Raw genomic sequence first — 20,487 nt, forward strand, 5'->3', positions numbered from 1 at the left:
CTGGGGGTGGGGGTGTGGATAAGGGTTGGGGCAGTCAGGGTACAGGTGGGGGTAGAGTCCTAGGGGGCCAGTTAGGATGGGGGGAGGGTCTCAGGAGGGGGCAGTCAGGGGACAAGAGGCAGGGAGGCTTAGGTAGGGGGTGGAGTCCTGGGGGGCAGTTAGGGGCAGGGGTCCCAGGAGGGGGCAGTCAGGGGACAAGGAGCGGGGGGAGGGTTGGGGGTTCTGAGGGGGGGAAGTGGGAGGGGCAGGGGCGGGGCTAGGGCAGGATGGGGCGGGGCTAGGGCAGGACAGGGGCGGGGCTCCTCCCGTCCTCTTTTTTGCTTGCTGGATTATGGTAACCCTATAATTCTTATCTTTTGCATAGAAATACAAGGAAGATCACTAGGCAAGTGCTTTCTGAGTCTGTGTCAAGATCCACAAAATGATCCCTCTTGAATCTAAATGACATAAATGGAGGCTAAACTGCAGCCTGGTAATCCCTTTCTCTTTGCATTATTAATGGGATCATCTTTTTTCTACCTACATCAATACTGTGACAATCTGTCTCTGGTGTTGTTTTTGAATGCTATGGCTATTAACAGATAACATGCCGGCACATATGCACAGATACATACATCATATGCAAGTTTTCAAAGCTGGGTTGCATGTGAGAGAATACTGTCAGTTTTTTTTTTTTTTAAATAAAACCAAATAAGAAAGAAGCGAATTGTTTAAAACAAAGCATTAGTCCAAAAAGAAAGATGCTTCTAACATTTCTTTGATAGTTACTGAGCATCACAATTGGGATGGAAGGACTGAGTCATAAAATGAGAGTGCAATAGAAAACTATCTTCGTTTGTTTTTTTAGTTTGAGCTGCAGTGGCCGGTGTTATAAGAATGAAGACTTTTAGGCTAGAGCTATGGACAATAACTCCTCCACACCAAAAACTACCTGATAATTTTATTATCTCTGATTCTTTTACAGTTTGTGAGAGGCTCTCTGATCTCCACCTCATGCACATATACCTGAGGTGATAGATCATAGTGTGTATTAAGTCTGAGCGAAAAGAGGCACGTGCCCCAAAAGAGTTTATTATCTAAAGACATGGTATAACAGGTGTGTAAAATAAGCAATCAAGGTGGGTGGATGAGATAACAATAACAGAAGCATGTTTCATCATGTATTGGCTTATTACACCTATGAACTGTTCACACAGCTAATCAGCAGTAATAGCAACCTGCTACCTACTAAACCATTTTCAGTCAGCAGTGACTTGTAGGCATTGCCGTAGAGGTGCCTTTTTAGGAAAGATCTGAAGGAGAATAAGGGGGTAGCCATGTGGATTTTGAAAAGGAATCTTTCCCTTGTGTATAGGTAAGCATAAGAGAAAGTGTGAAGGAACAGATAAGCAGGTGATGAAGACTGGCATCCTTGGCAGAGCAAAGGCAGGGGTTTACCTCATAATAGAACAGTTAATTAGGTAGATCTAAATTAAGAAAGGCCATAAAAAAAATCAAGGAAAAGTTTGTACAGTATTTGTAGCAGTGGAGGAGGGAGAGCCAATGGAGGGACTCAAAGAGGGGAGTAACGTAGTTAGAGTGACGAGCCAGGTAGAGTATCTTAGCAAAAGTAATTTGAACGGAATTGCGGGGTTGCAGCGTCAAGGCCAAAAGGAGTATCTATTCTTAAGGTCCTGCACTCCAAAGCAGCTGATGCAGGTAGAGTGAGAGTCTGAAAGGTTGCTGGGTTGCAGACTTACTGTATAAAAAGGGTGATCTTGCTATGGCTGTAAGGCTTCAAGCTGGGGAGAAATGAAAAGCGATTATGCTTCTACCATTATATCAATTAAGGGGTTCATTTTAAAACCCTCTTTTTGTCATCCCAGTCACTGCAAGCATGTTATCAATTTACACCGTGGAAAAATAAGTCCCTGCTGGGGACTTGCAACACATATCTGATTCCCCCTCATGCCTTACTGTACATCATTTTAAAATGTTCATTGAAGCTTCGGTCCTGCAAATGCACAGCACACAGAACTGTGATTTCTTCAGTGGGAGTTCTGCACATGATGATTTGCAATATGAGGTCCAAAATTGTCAGCACTGATAGGTCTGGTCTATTAACTCTGTTCTGATGCCAATTACAGTGTAGTACAATAGTAACATACCAAATTCTCATTCTAGGGCTGCTGAGCATCCTGGCTACATGGCGGGCATCAGTGAGCAGTAAGATAAATAGTGAAGTGACAGCAAGGAGTGATGGTCCTTAAAGAGTGTACATTCCCTAACTGGATGCTGGTTATTCCTATTACTCCACAAAAACACAGCTGAAAAAATATATATCTGATTATAATGGAGATTAGACTAGATGTTTTTAGGTTGTGGGAGGCATGAAGAGTTTGTTTTTTGGGTGAACATGTGTGTTTGATGCCACCTAATAGCTCTATACCCAGGTATCTTGCCCTGAGCACTCTTCCTCTTTTTTTCAGATGAGAAGTAGTAGGTTCTCAAACAGTAGTTTAGGAGAGGGAAGAAATTTTATTTTAAATATCTTTCTTTCCAGTTTCTGAGATTTGGCAGTTGTAGTCTAGATGCAGATGTAAATGCACATAAAATAAAGTAGTGTAATTAACACTGCAAAATGTAAGTAAATGTAAAGTGCATATAATATAGTATTTAATATAAATACAACTGTTGTAATTTATCCCTGCTGGAGTGTATCATTCTTCTTATTGTGTGGTTTATTCAGTTCTGGATTTCAGTGACCCCTTCAGTACTGAAGTTAAGCCAAGAATCCTACTTATGGGACTGAGAAGAAGTGGGAAGTCTTCCATTCAGAAAGTTGTCTTTCACAAAATGTCTCCAAATGAAACCCTTTTCTTGGAGAGCACTAACAAGATCTGCAGAGAAGATGTTTCCAACAGCTCCTTTGTTAACTTTCAGATATGGGACTTTCCTGGGCAAATTGACTTCTTTGACCCTACGTTTGACTATGAGATGATTTTCAGAGGCACTGGAGCACTGATATTTGTCATAGATTCTCAGGTAAAGAGACTATTATAAGGGTGGTATTCAGGCCACCTGTTTGTCTTAGTCATTTTTCTCCTCCAGCTATAGGCAAATGGAATGCAAACACAGAGACAGTCAAATTTTCCAAAGCACGTAAGGCACTTAGAGTCTAAGTCCTATTGACTTTTAATGGGACTTAAGTGCTTTTGAAGATGATAACCACCAATTACAATTAAGTTGACAGAGTTGGTTATTTTTTAACCTCTTTTTTGCAAATAAAGTTTCAAAACCTAGTTTTAGTTTTTATTTTAAATGCAGAAATAACTAGTCTGCTTTAAAGTCTCTGGTTCCTTGCATGGACTTGCTAGTGATGGCAATTGGGCTTTTGTGCAGGTATAGGCCTTTATGATCACAGAAGTTTAAAACAAAGGAATTTTGAACTGTAGAAGTGTCTGCAAGTATCTTATAAAACTTCGCTTTTGTCTCATAACTGTTTGTCATAAGGTTGTGGGTTTTATTTTTCCATTATTAGGATGATTATATGGAGGCCTTGGCTAGGTTGCATCTCACCGTGACCAGAGCTTATAAAGTGAATCCAGACATCAACTTTGAAATCTTTATTCATAAAGTGGATGGTTTGTCTGATGATCATAAGATTGAAACCCAAAGAGACATTCACCAGAGGGCAAATGATGACCTTGCAGATGCTGGATTGGAGAAAATTCACCTCAGGTGAGAGAAGCAACTGTGCACAGAGTCTGCTGGAAAAGAATAAAAGCCATGTTTAATGCTAAAGCCAGAAACCAGAGCAGCCTATCTGATAGACAGTTTATCACTTTCTAATCTACTGAAGTAGCAGGCAACAAGAATTTATTAGATATGACTATTAAGGGAAAACATAATGCCTTTGACTAAATTATTCAGTCTGTAGAAAGAGCAGATTATTTTAGAAAATTGGAAATAATGCACTTCAACAAACTGGGAGCTACAGGACAATAGAAACTTTAATGCCGTTCTTGGGACTTGTTGTGAAATAAAAAATGCCATCATAATGATATAGTGCTTCACAAACATGCTAATTCATAGAGTAGCTAATCACTTTGGTGGCACCTTTTCATTGTTAATTTCATCCCTACTATTTTCAAGATGTAAAGCAATACATAAAAGCTATGTAGTATTGCTCTCCTGGTATACAGAAAATGCTTTCCAGAGGATATTGAAGTGGGAACTAGATCATTAAATTCCATATATAGAACAGCTTTGCAGTATCTATGGTTTCATGTATTCATATTGTGTACTATCATGTTAAATATAGCCCTGAAAATATATGTAATTGTTTTAATTATTGACTTCAGTTTGTTGAAGAACTGTGTTTTAGAAACATTATGCAACTTCTGATCACAAGGGGAAAATGCATAACTTCAAGTACTTTGTGTTTCAAAATATTTTACATGCTCATTATGACAGATTCAGAATGTTCCTTTTATATGGCTAAAAGGAAAATATGGTGACATTTTTTCCAGCTTTTATCTGACAAGCATATATGATCATTCTATATTTGAAGCCTTTAGCAAAGTGGTACAGAAACTGATTCCACAGCTCCCAACACTGGAAAACCTCCTTAACATCTTTATCTCAGTAAGTACTTTTGTGTACTTTCTAGATTTTTGCATAGAACTGATTGAATACAAGAAAACTTGTGATTTATTCTGTAACAATTGAATCCTAAAATCTGTTAAGTGCCTTTTTGAGAGATGCTGTGCACACTGAGTTTCAAGTGAAGTCAGCAGGAATTTAGGGTGTCTAGCTCATGCAGGATTTGGGCCCAGTCATCCCTCATCTGTTTAGACATTGGTTTGAATGTGACCTAGGTCTGTGTGGTATGGCTTATGTTTGTTTGTTTTTAAATAGCACTTGACATTTTCATAAATTATAAGGCCAGAAGGGATCATTGTGATCATCTAGTCTCACCTGCTGCATAACACAGGACAGAGGTCTTCCCTGGATTAATTCCTGTTAGAACCAGTGTATATTTTTTAGAAAAACATCCAGTCTTGATTTAAAAATTGCCAGTGATGGTGAATCCACCACGGTCTCTGGTAAGTTGTTCCAACAGTTAGTTTCCCTCGCTGTTAAATTTGTGTCTTATGTCTCATCTGAATTTGTGTAGCTTCAACTTCCAGCTCTTGGAACTTGTTTTATCTTAGTATTGGATATTACCTCTTCCTTCCATTTCTTTTTCCTACTTATGTATTATCACTCTCTCATATTTGTTTAATATGTTTTCTTTTAAGGTGTGTTTACATTTTTGGATATATTTAGAAACTATGTTGTACAGCACCTTTCTTGTCTGTGAAGTGTTGTGGGGTACTCTGAAAACAATAAAAGAAACCTTATTTAGAAGCAGGCCCAAACTAGAATCACAGGTGCATGTCCCTGAAACTTCAGTCCTGATTTTTTTTGAGGTAAAACAAACTTGATTCACTTTCTTAAAAGCAAAACAGTACATTAGGCACAATCCCATCGAAGTCTGTTAGAGTATTGGCAGTGTTTTCAACAAGGGCAAGACTGATATTTCAATCATTCTTCCCACACTTTCCTAAAAAGTAACATAACGCTGATATTCTATGCACTTCCTATTATTATTACTGGAATATTTTAGGGTATTGACTTGTTTCTATACCTTACCTAAGTAACAATATATAATGATATTGATCCTTCTCTTTTCATATTTTCAGACTTCTTTCTCTGTGTATGTGTACCCTTTTTTTTTTACTGTCACTAATTTTATCTGAGCAATTTCTTCTTCCCTTCTGAATTCTCTCATCCACCCTCTCCTTTCTCCACTATAGGTATACTGAAATATGAAAAAGCATTTTTCTAAAAGTCAGATTTTCTTAACTATGTTGATTATGACCTCTTAGATTATAAAACTCTGAAGATTTTAAATATCTATTTTACATTTATCTATATGATTTTTCTTTATTCTGTATTTCTCACACTTGGAAATACAAACTAGATTAGTCATTTTCGTTCTTGTTTATAGAACTTTCCTATTCAGTTTCATATTCAACTCATGTATGAAACTATACATTTAAGTTTCAAACACTGCAGGAGACTAAAATAATAGGGGAATTAGATAGTAATTTTCATTGAAATTAAAATCTTGTGTTTTTGTAAAACCTGAATTTTTAAATGAATTTTGCCATCTGCTGAAGTACATGAGGAATTTTTGTGTCAAAATGAATTTTTTTTTTCTTTTTAAATCGTGCAGATGCCATTTTGGTCAGATATGACAATCAAATGTTATATTATATTTTTGTTCTTGGGTTTTGAGGAATTCTAAGATATCCAGAGTGTATAGTTTGTAAATTTCAATAATTGATTACTAGAAAGTGTTATTAAGAACAATCTATGGTCTATATTTTCCCATTGAAATAAAAGAAATTCAAGCCCATGACACCTATTATTACTGATGGGCGTTCCCAGGATTAGTTCCCTTTGTGTTGATGGATGAATTAGAGGTCCTTTAAAATTAAGCTGCCCAAAATGTTATGGGCTGTTGTGCTGAACCATACCCTGGGCTGAAATCCCTTAATTCCTGGAAATAGGAGAAAGGTGGCAGGAAGGTCACTTTAATCTATAAATATTTGTTAAATAGTTCTTTTGAAAGAAAACAGTACTGAGTGAAATTTAACTGAGTTTGTCTCAACTACAAAAACTGTTCATCAGAGGTTTTCAAGGCTTCTGGAATTATGGAATTGCTGTAGCACCAGTTCAGACCCATATTAGGCAGCATAAATGGACTTATACATATACCTTTAAAGAATATTTTAAATATTAAAGAATATTAAATATTAAAGAATATTTTTCTTTGTTTATAGAATTCTGGGATTGAGAAAGCATTTCTGTTTGATGTAGTCAGTAAAATTTATATTGCAACGGACAGTACTCCAGTGGATATGCAAACTTATGAGCTCTGCTGTGATATGATAGATGTTGTTATCGATATTTCTTGTATCTATGGGTAAGTAGATTGTTGTTAATCATGCTTGTTAATCTTCTTTAGCCACCTTATTAGGCTAGAATATATTATACGGTGACTAAAAACTGAATGTCCTACAGATTGGAATGACTTTGAAACATTGCAAATTTACAGGTAACACAGTACTGTATGTCGAAGTGAATGGGAAATCACCTAAAGTATCCCAAATACATGTAATCCCATGGAGACTTTAAATATGCTATGATAATAGCTATGGCCTTAACTAATTCATGGTCCATTTTGATCAATGGTCATAGGGTTTTCATGGTCATAGGATTTTAAAAATCATCAATTTCATGGTTACAGATATTTACATCTTAAATGTCATGGTGTTATAACCATGGAGTCCTGACCCAAAAAAGGGTTGGGGGAGGTCTCAAGGCTATTGTAGGGAGGTTGTGGTGTTGCCACCCTTACTTTTCCGCTGCTGCTGACGGAGGTGCTGCCTTCAGATCTGGGCAGCTGGAGAGCAGCGGGCAGCACAGACATGAGAGTTGGTTGGTGTGTGTGGGGTCATCACTTTTTGGGGAGGAGAAAGGGCTGGCCTTACGGGTCGGTGACCGCCTTTGGCCCCATAGTCAGAGGGTGCTGTGGGTCTTTCCCCCCCGCCCCCCACCAACCCAAGGGCCCTTTAACCGTCGAGTGCTGGGGAGGGGCAGTGCTGGGGACAAGGTTCCGGAACCTTTGTAGAAGTGGGTGACCACCAGTACCAGGAAGGCTGGGGGCCATGCCCCCCATTTTTAACATGGGCGTAGTTTGGGGGTGGGGGTAGTGTTGCCCCCCTAAACTGCAAGCCTAGGGCAGACACGGATCGGCAGACACAGATCGGCGCTGGCAACTGCCCCACTGTGAAGCGCAGCCCCTGCTGGCGTCACTCCAGGCCTGCCCGTGGCTTGCAATTTGGGGGGGCAATGCCACCCCTGCCCCCCCAACTATACCCAGGTTAAAGTGGGGGGGGGCATGGCCCCCTGGCTCCCTTGGTTCTAGCGCAGTTGGCTGGGGGCATCCCAGCCGGGAGCTCCTACCATGCGCCAGGCTCCAGCTGCTAGTCCCGGCTGGGCTGGGAAGGGACAGGTCTTCCTCTTCTCTTGCAGGGGCCGCTCCTGGTGCTGCTCCTCTTCCAAGAAGCTGCCTGGCTGCAAGAAGCTCTGCTCCTGCTCCCTGTACAGTGACCCCTCCCTCTGCGGTTGGGGAGCAATGGGGGCAGGAAACGGGGTGGGGGCACAGAGCTTCCTGCAGCCAGGGAAGGTTCCCAGCGGTGCATCTGACCGGCCCCGGGAGTGGCCTCTGCAGGAGAAAAGGAAGTCCTGTCCCTCCCCAGCCCCGCCAGGACTAGCAGCTGGAGCCTGGCACATGGTAGGAGCCCTGGCTGGGGCGCCCCCACCTCTGCCCTTCCCTGGCAGATTTCACAGGGGAGACAAGATTTCATGGTCTGTGATGTGTTTTTCACAGCCATGAATTTGATAGGGCCCTAATAATAGCCATTCAAATAGAAATGGGGAGGGGACCATCCTTTTAAAATGACATTCTTTTGTGAATCTCTGTGTTGAATTTCACACACAAATGTTTGCCATTTTGTTGTAAAGTGCAGCTCCCATTACTATTTTTGTTTAGTTTGCCACCAAATGGTACTTGAGCATATGCTACTCCTTGCCTCCTTCCTTCCCATACTTTTGTTCCTAGCTATCTTGACTTTCATTTCCCCATCTCCTTTCATTAGCAATCATACACTTCACTGCTGTAACTCTGAATCTTCTAAGGTACCTGTTACAGCTTGATCCTGAGATGTGTGGAACATCCAGTGTTCCCACTGAAGTCAGGATCATAGTGAGGTAGAAATAGTGCATCCTGGAACACAGCCCTCTAAAGGTTAATCCATAAAATACTGAATAGAGACTGTGTGGTGGTCTTTGGTACCTGCAAACACTACAATAGGGTCTTTAACGATAACAAGTGGGCAAAGCTCTTTCTAAAAAAGGCCCTATCTTACAGGTAGCATTTGAATCATTTGCCTGGCTCTCAAAGTTTTACAGCTCTGTTAAATGTACAAAGCATAGTTTTGGCTGAGGTAAAGTACACATTAGATTTTTAAAAAGGGAGAAAAAATGTAGAATGTTCTTAAAGTTTATATTTTATTACAGATTGCATGAATTCAGATGCTTCACTAATCTTCCAAAAGCTTGTGCCTTGCAGATACATATAATAATTAAGGATCAGTTTCTGTGACATTATATTTTAAGGAAAAAGCTACTGCTGTGTACATCAAAAATAAACAGATCTAATTTATTACTTGTTGTGCACCATTAGTGGACATGGCACCTTATATGCGTGTGCAAAAACTGTGACTGTCCCATGTGCTCTTTAAATAACTGTTTAGCATTTGTGACCAGTTAAAAATCTCTATTTGTCATTTTATTGAGATATAGTGTAGTTTAGAGACATAAGGTAAGACTTGAGTATACAGATTTTTTTAAATTGATTAGGATTATTTTAGCTTGCAGAGAGAGAGAAGAGTAAATGATCGAGACATTAAACTGCAGAGAAGCTGCTCTGATGCACATTTGACCTTTCCCCAAATACAAGACCAAGATGACATATAATAAATTGAAGACAAATGTAAAAGGAATCAAAGGAAATGCATATCCACAGAATGTGGAATCTTGAACTTGCTGCCCCAAGATATTGATGCAAATAGTTCATGAAACTGGGGCGCATTACCCATTTAGAGTAATAAAATTGCTATGTGCATTTACACTACTGGGATCAAATTACAAGGTTTATCACAGGTATTTGCTGATTATCAGCTTGAGTCAGGAAGAAGTCTCTCCTCTTGGTATACTGTTGCATAAGTGGGAGCGTTGGGGGGAATTTAATGCATTGACCTGAACTATCAGTCAGCTGACACTACCCAAATCAAGTTTCTATACTCAGAATTGTCAGGCCAGAACAGAGTAATTGTTTCACAGTCTTTATTTGAACTAAGGTCAGAGTGTTGTATATTAATAAAAATGCAAACAAGTTTGTGGTAGATTGGTCTATAACAGACAGGAAAGTGTGGTTTACTTCAGGTATGTGACAGTCAGGATATCTGGGTTCTGTTCCCAGCTCTCACAGACTTCCTATGTGACTTTAAACAAATCCTTTAATCTCCCTCTCTGTCTCAATTTTCATATTGTGTAAAATAAGGATAATACCTATCTCACAGAGAGAAGCTATGAAGCTGAATTTTTCATAAGCACATTTTGAAATATTTAGATGGAAGGTTCTATATAGACAGATAATTCAAATTTGTCCAGTGACTTACTACATGTTTTTTTTTATTTTTGCCACTTAGGCTCAAAGAAGATGGCGCGGGAACACCTTATGACAAAGAATCAACAGCAATCATAAAACTGAACAATACAACTGTCCTTTATCTAAAGGAGGTGACAAAATTCCTTGCTCTTGTTTGTTTTGTAAGAGAAGAAAGCTTTGAGAGAAAAGGTATTTTTAATTTTTTTGTAGTAATCGATTTTTTTACTTCATATTCACAAGCTAATGAGTAACTGTGGGGTTGTCCCTAGATGATGTTATGACTTCTAGTGGTATCACAAATATAAAATAAAAGCATATTTTGATATGGCTTTCATATCATTGTGCTTAAAATTATGAGGTGTTTGTGTTGCCACTCATATAAGATGAAATGATAAATATATTAACAACTTTCCTGTATGAAAGAAAGCCATACAATTAAATGTCAAAAGCAATAAGACTTCCATTTATACTAATACAAAAATAATGTTTCAGCACATCTTCGCTAACTTTGCATTGCACTTATTGATATAAGAATATGTAATTGTAATATCCTATCCACAGAACCCAAGAGAAAATCGTTTGAGTCCTTACTTTTCAATAAGAAAAGATTTGTTTTGTTTTTGCCTCTTTGAGATTTTTTTTTTAAACTGCATGTTTGGAAACCAGGCAGTTTTCAGGTTTTGTATATCAGGTACGAAGCTTGTGAGTAACCACTCTGACTCTTGCCAAGGTGAGTATTAACAACTGTAGTTCACTGTCCAGCTGTTCATTGGCCAGTGTGCATTGAGCTGTTGGTCTTGGTCAGATTCCTAATGGAGAGGTGTCTGTGTGTCTCCCAACCCACCAGTATTGTTGGTTCTAATAACCATACTTGACAGTCTCAGAGACTGAGCTGTGGAGAATGAACTATTGTCTTAGCCCTAGAATGCACCTCCTCCCTCTCAAGATGAATGTACGTAAGCAGGTCAGCAATACTGGTGCTATCCCTGTTCAGTGAATTGATTAGAGGACTTGTTTGTCTCATTTTATGGAATTCCAGTCATAGTGGGTATCTTATCAATATAGAATGATTGACTGGTGTTGGTGTGAATATATAGCTGTAGTATATTTGGTGTTGTCAAACTGGGATATTTCCTTAGCACTGAAGCTGGAATTAGCTCTTATATTTTTAATATTATAAGTTGTGCTAACACTAATAGTCATGAAATTGTAAAGAACTCCAAAGCAAGTCTGACAGGCTTAACCCAAATTTTGCTGTGCTAGTACTACTGTGTTAAGACCTTCTCCATTATATCCTTTTATTATAGTGAATTTTTCTGTAACTATGCTGCATTATAGTGTGCAAGGAGTGTAATTTTGGGGTACTTATTGAAAAGACTACACTTTAGAAAACAAAGCATGTACTGAACAAACAATGCTTAACGGCCTTGGTGCTAGATCATTCATTATTTTATATACTTTTATCATGTCACCTCTTATTCATCTCCTTTCTAACAACCCCGTTATTTTCAATCTCTCTTCATAAGAGTCTTTCCAGGCTCTTTATCTTTTTTTTCCCACTCTTCTCTGAACCTCCCTCTAGTTCAGCAATACCCTTTTTGAGATTGGATGACCAATACTGCACACAGTATTCCAGATGATACTGCAACATTGATTAATATAAAAAGCATTATAAGATTAACCATCCCATTCTTTATGCAACCTAATGTCTTGTTCACTTTTTTTTAACATATTTGTACACTGATCAGAAGTCTTCACTAAGCTGTCTGCAGTGATGCCCAGGGCCCACCTGTGAGCTGATACAGTTAATTTAGAACCCTGTTCAGTGTATGAGTAGTTTTACATTTTTTCCTTCCAATATGCATTACTTGATATTTATAGACATTGAATTCCATTTGCCATCGTGTTGCCTGTTCACCTACCTTGTTTAGGTCTCCCTGAAGTTCCTCTTACCTTTAGTCAAGACCAGGTAGGACTATGTCCAGGCTACATTGGCACAACTATGGGACTGTAGCTATAGTCATGCAGTGTACAAGCTTCCTATACTGATGGAAGGGGTTTTTCCATCAGTGTAGTTGATTCACTCTCTGAGAGGTGATAGCTAAGTCGATGGAAGAATTCTTCCATTGACCTAGCTGCATTTACGGTGGGGGGTTAGATCAACTTAAGTACATTGCACATGGCACAAAACATTTTCCAGCCCTGAGTGATGTGGCTAGGTAGATCTAATTTTTAGGTGTAGACCAGGGCCAAGTTAAATAACTCTGTCATGTGCAAATTTTGCTACCTTCTTCTGTCTCCACCGCTTCTGCTTTTCAGATCATTAATAAATATATTAAATAACATGGAAATCTAGGACAGAATCATGAGATAATACACTGTAAATAATTCAGTTTTAATATTAAATGTGCTTTTGCAGTAAATGAAAAATCATTGTCCATAAGATTGACCCAGTTAAGTGAGTCATTAGTAAATAAAATATGGAAAATAAGTTAATTTGATACTGTATTTTAATATTGTATAAAGTTTTTAGAATTTAAAATTCTTTTTTCCTTTTTGTCTCTCTCTTTTTCTAGGACTAATAGACTACAACTTCCATTGTTTTCGCAAGGCCATACATGAAGTATTTGAAGTGAGAATGAAAGTAGTGAGATCTAGAAAACATCAGAGCCAGATGCAAAAAAATAAAAGAGCCACCCCTAATGGCACACCTAGAGCACCACTGTAGCTGAAGTTCTAATGGCATTGTTGACAGCAAGGCTCTTGTTGCACTGACTGAAGGGGAAGAGAAATGGGACTGATATATTACATGGATTTTCCTCCCAACCCCTCAAAAAGGCACCGTTTAAACATTTTTATCCAGTCAATTTTTTCATATACAGTGAGCACTTTGAGCAAAATATTGTATATAAACATTGAGGTGAATATATGTTCTTGTAAGAATTCTCTTAATATATGCTGTAAACTTTTTTCCAGGCCATATTAAGAAAAATCAGCTGTGACAGAAATGTTGGGTACATAATTTGCACTTTTTTCGTGTTCTCGTGGAGTTAAACTTTGATAAACTTAGTTTTTTATGCTGATTTTCATGCATGGTGTCAGGTAAAATATATAGTGTAGTTTATATACATGCTACAAACAAATTGTTTACTAAACAATCAAGAAAACTTGATACAATTACTTTTTTAAAATTTATGACAGAATACATAACATTCATACAAATCTAACTTCATATATTTTTTTTCAATTTGTAAGTTGAAGAATTCTTATTTTGAAGTATGATAGCAATAAGAGCCTTACCAACTGGTAGGTAAAAATTAGGTTTTGTAAAACAGGCCTTTGGCTAAACTCTACCCAAACTTCTCCATAACACTGGTAATGCCCTCTCAGTTGGGCTTTTTATTATAATTTACCTCAACATATATCTCTAAAATAACTTTCTATACAGCTATTATTTTGTAATACTGCTTTATGCTGCATTGGTGTTTTTATAACATTTCAGGAACAGGGTATGTAACTGAAGGATTTTATTTATATGCTTAGTTTGAGAGTCTGAGCCTCTACAATGGGAGGAAGAAAAAGGTTGTATTTCATTTCTGTCATACCAATATAATATAAAGTTTCAGGTATATTAAAGCATTAGAGGAAAATCCTAAAGTTGCTCATGCTGGGGCCCAGTTCTACTTGCTTTACTTGGGTCAAATCTCCCTTTGATTTCAGAGGGAGTTCTTAAATAAGGACTGAAGGATTGGTCTCTTTTAGTCTAATCTACATAGATGTAGCTACTTTCTGTTTTAACACTGATCACAGCGGCAGATCTGTTCTTGCAGCAATTACGGCATTACCCACCCTATAAAGGAGGGCAGGGAGAAGTAAAACATGCCTTCTCAATTCTGTATTCATTTTATAGTTGTAGCTTAAAGAATAGCTCTGCCAAATGAAAGAGCACACAAGGGAGAGCAGCTCCTGTACCCACGCCTCCTACATAGGGCTTATGTGCACATGGCTCTAGAACAGCTGCAAGAGTTCACTGGATAACCTCGTAGCCAGAAAAGATAAGGGAGAAGCACTTTTGAAAGTTTCCTTTGTTAAAAAGTACACATTCAGTTAAAACAAATTAGGGTGACCAGATGAGAGATGTGAAATATTGGGATGCTGGGAGAGGGGGGGTACCGGCGGAGCAAAAAAACCCCCCAAGAGCCGGTGGCGGAGGAAAAAACAAAAGCAAAAAGCAAAAAAAAAAAAAAAAACAAGAGCCGCCGGAGCATAGGAAAAATTGGTGGGGTCTGAGCACCCACCGGCAGCTCCACGCCCCGCCTCCACCTCCCCTGAGCTGGGTGCTGCGTCCTGCTTCTCCCCCCTCCCTCCAGCACTTGCGCCACCATACAGCTGATTAGCGCAAGCCTGGGAGGGAGGGGTGAGGAGGAGGAATGTGGTGTGCTTGGGGAAGAGGCGGTGCCAGGGCGGGGATTTGGGGAGGGATCCAATGGAGCAGTGAGGGGGCGGGGCTGGGGGCGGGGCAAGGGCGGGAATGGGGGGAGGGATCCAATGGAGGAGGAAGGGGGCGGAGTTGGGGCGGGGGGGCATGAGCACCCTCCGCCTGTGCGCCGGGGGGCAAAATATCGGGACAATTCATGTCCCAACCGAACTTGGTCAGGACGCGGGACAAACAAGTAAATATCAGGACGTCTGGTCACCCTAAAAAAAATTTTAATGCTGCACCTTTAATTGTGGACTAAAACCACCAGTATTTTTTGGCTTATGACAGAAATGGAGCGTTTTTACCAACAGCAAACATAGTCACTGAGAGTCTTGCTGAATACATACACTATATTCTGTTATAAGACCATCTTGGAACGTCTTATACAATTCTTTAGCTTTTGTTACTGTGCCCAACATCATGGTAGTAGAGTGCCAGCTGAGATGGAAGATAAGAATGCAATATGTCTAAGTGAATATTAGTCTAAGGAGAAACTATTGGCTTTTAACCCTTCATTGCTGCCTAATGTACATGATTTTTCTGTTTATCCTTTAGCCTTCAATGGTTCCTTAGGTCTGAGTTTATTGGACAGAAATGGAGAATTTTAAAATATGAATTTAATCAACAAATGGATCCTTTCTAGTGTATCTGATAAATACTGTACAAAATATGCCAAATGTATGGTTCTGAGTGCTTGGGAGAGATGGAGAGCACTTCTAGTACCCAAAAGTTGTGGAGGGGAGAGACATCAGTGTGAGGAATAGGGGCTGCAGTGGTACACTGTGGTATATTGGTTAAAAAAAAAAAAGAAATGGGAAGCTCCTATACTAAACTTCATAATCCCCAAATGAGAAGTGGGTAAACTCTTTACCTGGGACTACATTATTGGCACAGGTTCAAGAGGGGAGAGTGCTCCAAAAATACCAGGGAGAGTGAGCTCCTCCCATTGTTGCCCCTCTGACACTAGGTGGGGTTTTTTGTGGCGGTGTTGGAGACAGCTGCCCCCAGCCTAACCAGTAGTACCTTCTTTGGGAGTTAATAGTCATGTCAAGGAGCTAATAGAGGAGGTATCTGAGCCTCTAGCTATTATCTTTGGAAAATCATGGGATACAGGAGAGATTCCAGAAGACTGGAAAAGGGCAAATATAGTGCCCATCTATAAAAAGGGAAATAAAAACAACACTGGAAACTACAGACCTGTTAGTTTAACTTCTGTGCCAGGGAAGATAATGGAGCAAGTAATTAAGGAAATCATATGCAAACACTTGGAAGGTGGTAAGGTGACAGGGAATAGCCAGCATGGATTTGTAAAGAACAAATCATGTCAAACTAATCTGATTGCTTTCTTTGATAGGATAACGAGTCTTGTGGATAAAGGAGAAGCAGTGGATGTGGTATACCTAGACTTTAGTAAGGCATTTGATACGGTCTCGCATGATATTCTTATCAATAAACTAGGCAAATACAACTTAGATGGGGCTACTATAAGGTGAGTGCATAACTTGCTGGATAACCGTACTCAGAGAGTAGTTATTAATGGTTCCCAATCCTGCTGGAAAGGAATAACAAGTGGGGTTCCGCAGGGGCCTGTTTTGGGACCGGCTCTGTTCAATATCTTCATCAATGACTTAGATATTGGGATAGAAAGTACGCTTATTAAGTTTGCAGATGATACCAAACTGGGAGGGATTGCAACTGCTTTGGAGGATAGGGTCATAATTAAAAATGATCTGGACAAATGGGAGAAATGGTCTGAGGTAAACAGGATGAAGTTTAATAAAGACAAATGCAAAGTGCTCCACTTAGGAAGGAACAATCAGTTTCACACATACAGAATGGGAAGAGACTGTCTAGGAAGGAATATGGCAGAAAGGGATCTAGGGGTTATAGTGGACCACAAGCTAAATATGAATCAATAGTGTGATGCTGTTGCAAAAAAAGCAAACGTGATTCTGGGATGCATTAACAGGTGTGTTGTGAGCAAGACACGAGAAGTCATTCTTCTGCTCTACTTTGCGCTGGTTAGGCCTCAACTGGAATATCGTGTCCAGTTCTGGGCACCGCATTTCAAGAAAGATGTGGAGAAATTGGAGAGGATACAGAGAAGAGCAACAAGAATGATTAAAGGTCTAGAGAACATGACCTATGAAGGAAGGCTGAAAGAACTGGGTTTGTTTAGTTTGGAAAAGAGAAGACTGAGAGGGGACATGATAGCAGTTTTCAGGTATCTAAAAGGGTGTCATAAGGAGGAGGGAGAAAACTTGTTCATCTTAGCCTCTAAGGATAGAACAAGAAGCAATGGGCTTAAACTGCAGCAAGGGAGGTTTAGGTTGGACATTAGGAAAAAGTTCCTAACTGTCAGGGTGGTTAAACACTGGAATAAACTGCCTAGGGAGGTTGTGGAATTTCCATCTCTGGAGATATTTAAAAGTAGGTTAGATAAATGTCTATCTGGGATGGTCTAGACAGTATTTGGTCCTGCCATGAGGACAGGGGACTGGACTCAATGACCTCTCGAGGTCCCTTCCAGCCCTAGAATCTATGTCAGTGAGTGCTCCCCTGTATTCTCCCCTCCATAGCACTTCCAAAGGGTGGATTTGGGCCACAGTGTATGCATATTTGTCTCCCTCTTTTGTTGCAATGATGTGTCAGGAGTATCAGTCTTCACCACTTCACTTCTCTCAGTTGTATCTGATTATGTGGGGCAAGGAACATCTCCAGTGCTGCCCATGACACTTCAAAGAATGCTACTGTTTTTTTTCCTGCCATAGAGTTGCTGCTGTGGGAACCAGGACTGAAGAGGTTAATTAAGATATCTGGTTTCCTTATGTAAGCATCCACATTTTTCCACTAAACATGCAATCACAGTATCATATTTGTATGTGCACGTGGAGACACTGTCAACTTTTGTCACCAGGATGACTCTTGCAGCTATCATACAAAACTTCCAATTGGATAAAATCAGGGTAAAAATCAAATAATCTTACCTATGTTACAAATAATATGTTGGATTATTAAAGCTGAAAGAACTGAAAGAATGTTAAAATAAAACTACTTTTGTTGTTCACTTTTTGCATTCCTCAGCTTGGATGATGATTCATCTTTCACTTTTGATTAGTCAGTTACTAAAAAAAACCCTGTTAGGTACTCATGTACTACCAGGAGTCTGAACTGTTTGAGCAGTGAAGCATAAGGGAGATTTTTTTTTTTTTAAAAGAACATGGGGTTTCCATTCTGTTTCTTTAAATTTCATGATCATTTTACATTTTGTAAAAACAAGTTTTTGCACAACCTAAATTTAGGGCTGTATTTGAACAGACAGTGCCCTTTTAAAATAAATAGCTTGAATGTCCTTTATACATTTTTTTACTTCTAGCTGCAGGAGTTGGTCAGTATTAACATACAAATTTCCATCAACTTGATTTTGTGGAGTAGACCTATATAACTAATGCAGTAAGCAGAAGCCCAGAGTACATAAATGCAACTGATAGCACTGTGATTTCTTTTAAGAAGTTAAAATCTGTCCTGTCTTTCTGGGACCGGGAAGATTTTTTAAGATTACAATATAGAATACCTTTCTATAATGCCATGATTACAGGTGCAAAGTGCATTATTGAAGATGTGTGTTCAGCAAGAAGGTGCTTTAGTGATATGTAATTGAAAACATAGTCACTCAAGAGCAGGGTTGCCAACCCTCCTGGATTGGCCGGGAGTCGTCTGAAATCGGCATCGATCTCCCGGTGACTATTGAAAGCAATCCGGGAGATTTTAATAGATACAGTACAATTAATGACATTACGTCATGTAGAAAAAAATCTCCCAGAATAGCTTCAGTCAGAATTGGCTCCTTAAGAGTTGATTTTTTTTTTGTGTGATGGCACAAAATAGTTTCCAGAAAATATTAAAATTGTGACTTATATCATGGGGCCTGAAGCTTCACTCTGGTGAGGTGAAAATACTTCGTGAAAAGTTTGAGCCTAATCTGACAAGGTATTATGGGACAAGGTGGGTGAGATAATATCTTTTATTTAACCAACTTCTGTTGATGAGAGACTCAAGCTTACACGGAGCTCTTCTGTAGATCTGAGAAATGTATTTGTGTTGCCAGACTGTAGAACAGCTGTGTCTAAGCTTAAAAGCTTGCCTCTTTTACAAACAGAAATTGGTCCACTAAAAGATATTACCTCGCCCACCTTGTCTCTCTAATAGCTTGGGACCAACATGGTTACAACACTGCATAAGGCATTATAGAAACTTGGGGGGTGGAGGGAGTCTGCACAATTTTTTAGTTGTGTAGTAGCTCAGAAATGACTTGCCTTATAAACCTCAAATCCATTTTTAAGCACTTTCAAAGTAAATCCACTATTTCAATAAATTGAGGAATTAGTAAAGTTAAATAATCCTATATAGGTCACCATGTACAGTATCAATTGTTTGCTTCTGAGAGACATTTCTTGGATCCTTTTCTTTTCAAGATCTTTTAATAGTAATCATTACAATTGTATTAAATTTGTTAGGAGACTTTAAACAACTTCTCAATTGTTAGCTAGCGCTATAAAGAGATAGTAAATAGCTTGTTTCCTGTCACAGTAAGTGTGTTTGAAAATATCTTGTTCAACTTTGAGAATTAAGGGCCAGACTGCGCACACTGAGCAATATTCACATGGGTAGTCCCATTTGAGTCAATAGGACGATTTGTGTGTAAGAGGTTCACGGTCTAACATAAGTGACTATTCTGGAGATGATATTGCTAAACTGAAGGACTGAATGATGGCAAGCCTACAGCTGTAGTTCTGGCTAATCTTCCTGGGTGAAAGTTAGAAAACTGTTCCCAGAGAGTAGTTATCAGTGGTTCACAGTCATACTGGAAAGGCATAATGAGTGCAGTCCCTCAGGGATCAGTTCTGGATCCAGTTCTGTTCACTGTCTTCATCAATGATTTAGATAATGGCATAGAGAGTACACTTATAAAGTTTACAGACGAAACCAAGCTGGGAGGGGTTGCAAGTGCTTTGGAAGATAGGATTATAAATCAAAATGATCTGGACAAACTGGAGAGATGGTCTGAAGTAGATAGGATGAAATTCAGTAAGGACAAATGCAAAGTATTCCACTTAGGAAGGAACAATCAGATGCACATATACAAAATGGGAAATGACTGCCTAGGATGGAGTACTGCAGAAAGGGATCTGGAGGTCATAATGCACCACAAGCTAAATATGAGTCAACAGTGTAACGCTGTTGCAAAAAAGGTGAACATCATTCTGGGATGTATTAGCAGCAGTGCTGTAAGCAAGACACGAGAAGTACTTCTTTCTCGCTACTCCGCGCTGGTTAGGCCTCAACTGAAGTATTGTGTCCAGTTCTGGGTGCCATTTCAGGAAAGATGTGGACAAATTGGAGAAAGTCCAGAGAAGAGCAACAAAAATGATTAAAGATCTAGAAAACATGAAAAAATTGGGTTTGTTTAGTCTGGAAAAGCGAAGACTCAGAGGAGACATGAAAACAGTTTTCAAATACATAAAAGGTTGTTACAAGGAGGAGGAAGAAAAATTGTTGTTCTTAACCTCTGAGGATAGGACAAGAAGCAATGGGCTTAAATTGCAGCAAGGGAGGTTTAGGTTGGACATTAGGAAAAATGTCCTGTCAGGGTGTTTAAGCACTAGAATAAATTGCCTAG

General features: G+C 39.2%; 1 protein-coding gene across 3 annotated transcripts in view; it reads left to right on the forward strand.

The window, feature by feature from the left end:
• Nucleotides 1-14,502, forward strand: part of RRAGD (Ras related GTP binding D) — a 25,448-nt gene extending 10,946 nt beyond the window's left edge. For 2 of the 3 annotated variants that reach the window (XM_026654190.1, XM_026654196.1), the window contains exons 2-7: nucleotides 2,729-3,024; nucleotides 3,521-3,720; nucleotides 4,512-4,626; nucleotides 6,873-7,015; nucleotides 10,368-10,516; nucleotides 12,904-14,502. In XM_026654190.1, coding sequence (XP_026509975.1) covers nucleotides 2,729-3,024; nucleotides 3,521-3,720; nucleotides 4,512-4,626; nucleotides 6,873-7,015; nucleotides 10,368-10,516; nucleotides 12,904-13,055 — 1,055 coding nt within the window. In that variant the 3' untranslated portion in view covers nucleotides 13,056-14,502. The remainder of the gene's footprint in view (nucleotides 1-2,728; nucleotides 3,025-3,520; nucleotides 3,721-4,511; nucleotides 4,627-6,872; nucleotides 7,016-10,367; nucleotides 10,517-12,903) is intronic. The other variant, XM_026654201.1, reaches the window with a different exon arrangement.
• The last annotated feature ends 5,985 nt before the right edge of the window (nucleotides 14,503-20,487 follow it).

Source organism: Terrapene carolina, unplaced genomic scaffold, assembly GCF_002925995.2.
Source record: "Terrapene carolina triunguis isolate 2854851 unplaced genomic scaffold, T_m_triunguis-2.0 Scaffold42, whole genome shotgun sequence".
NCBI lineage: Eukaryota > Metazoa > Chordata > Testudines > Emydidae > Terrapene > Terrapene triunguis.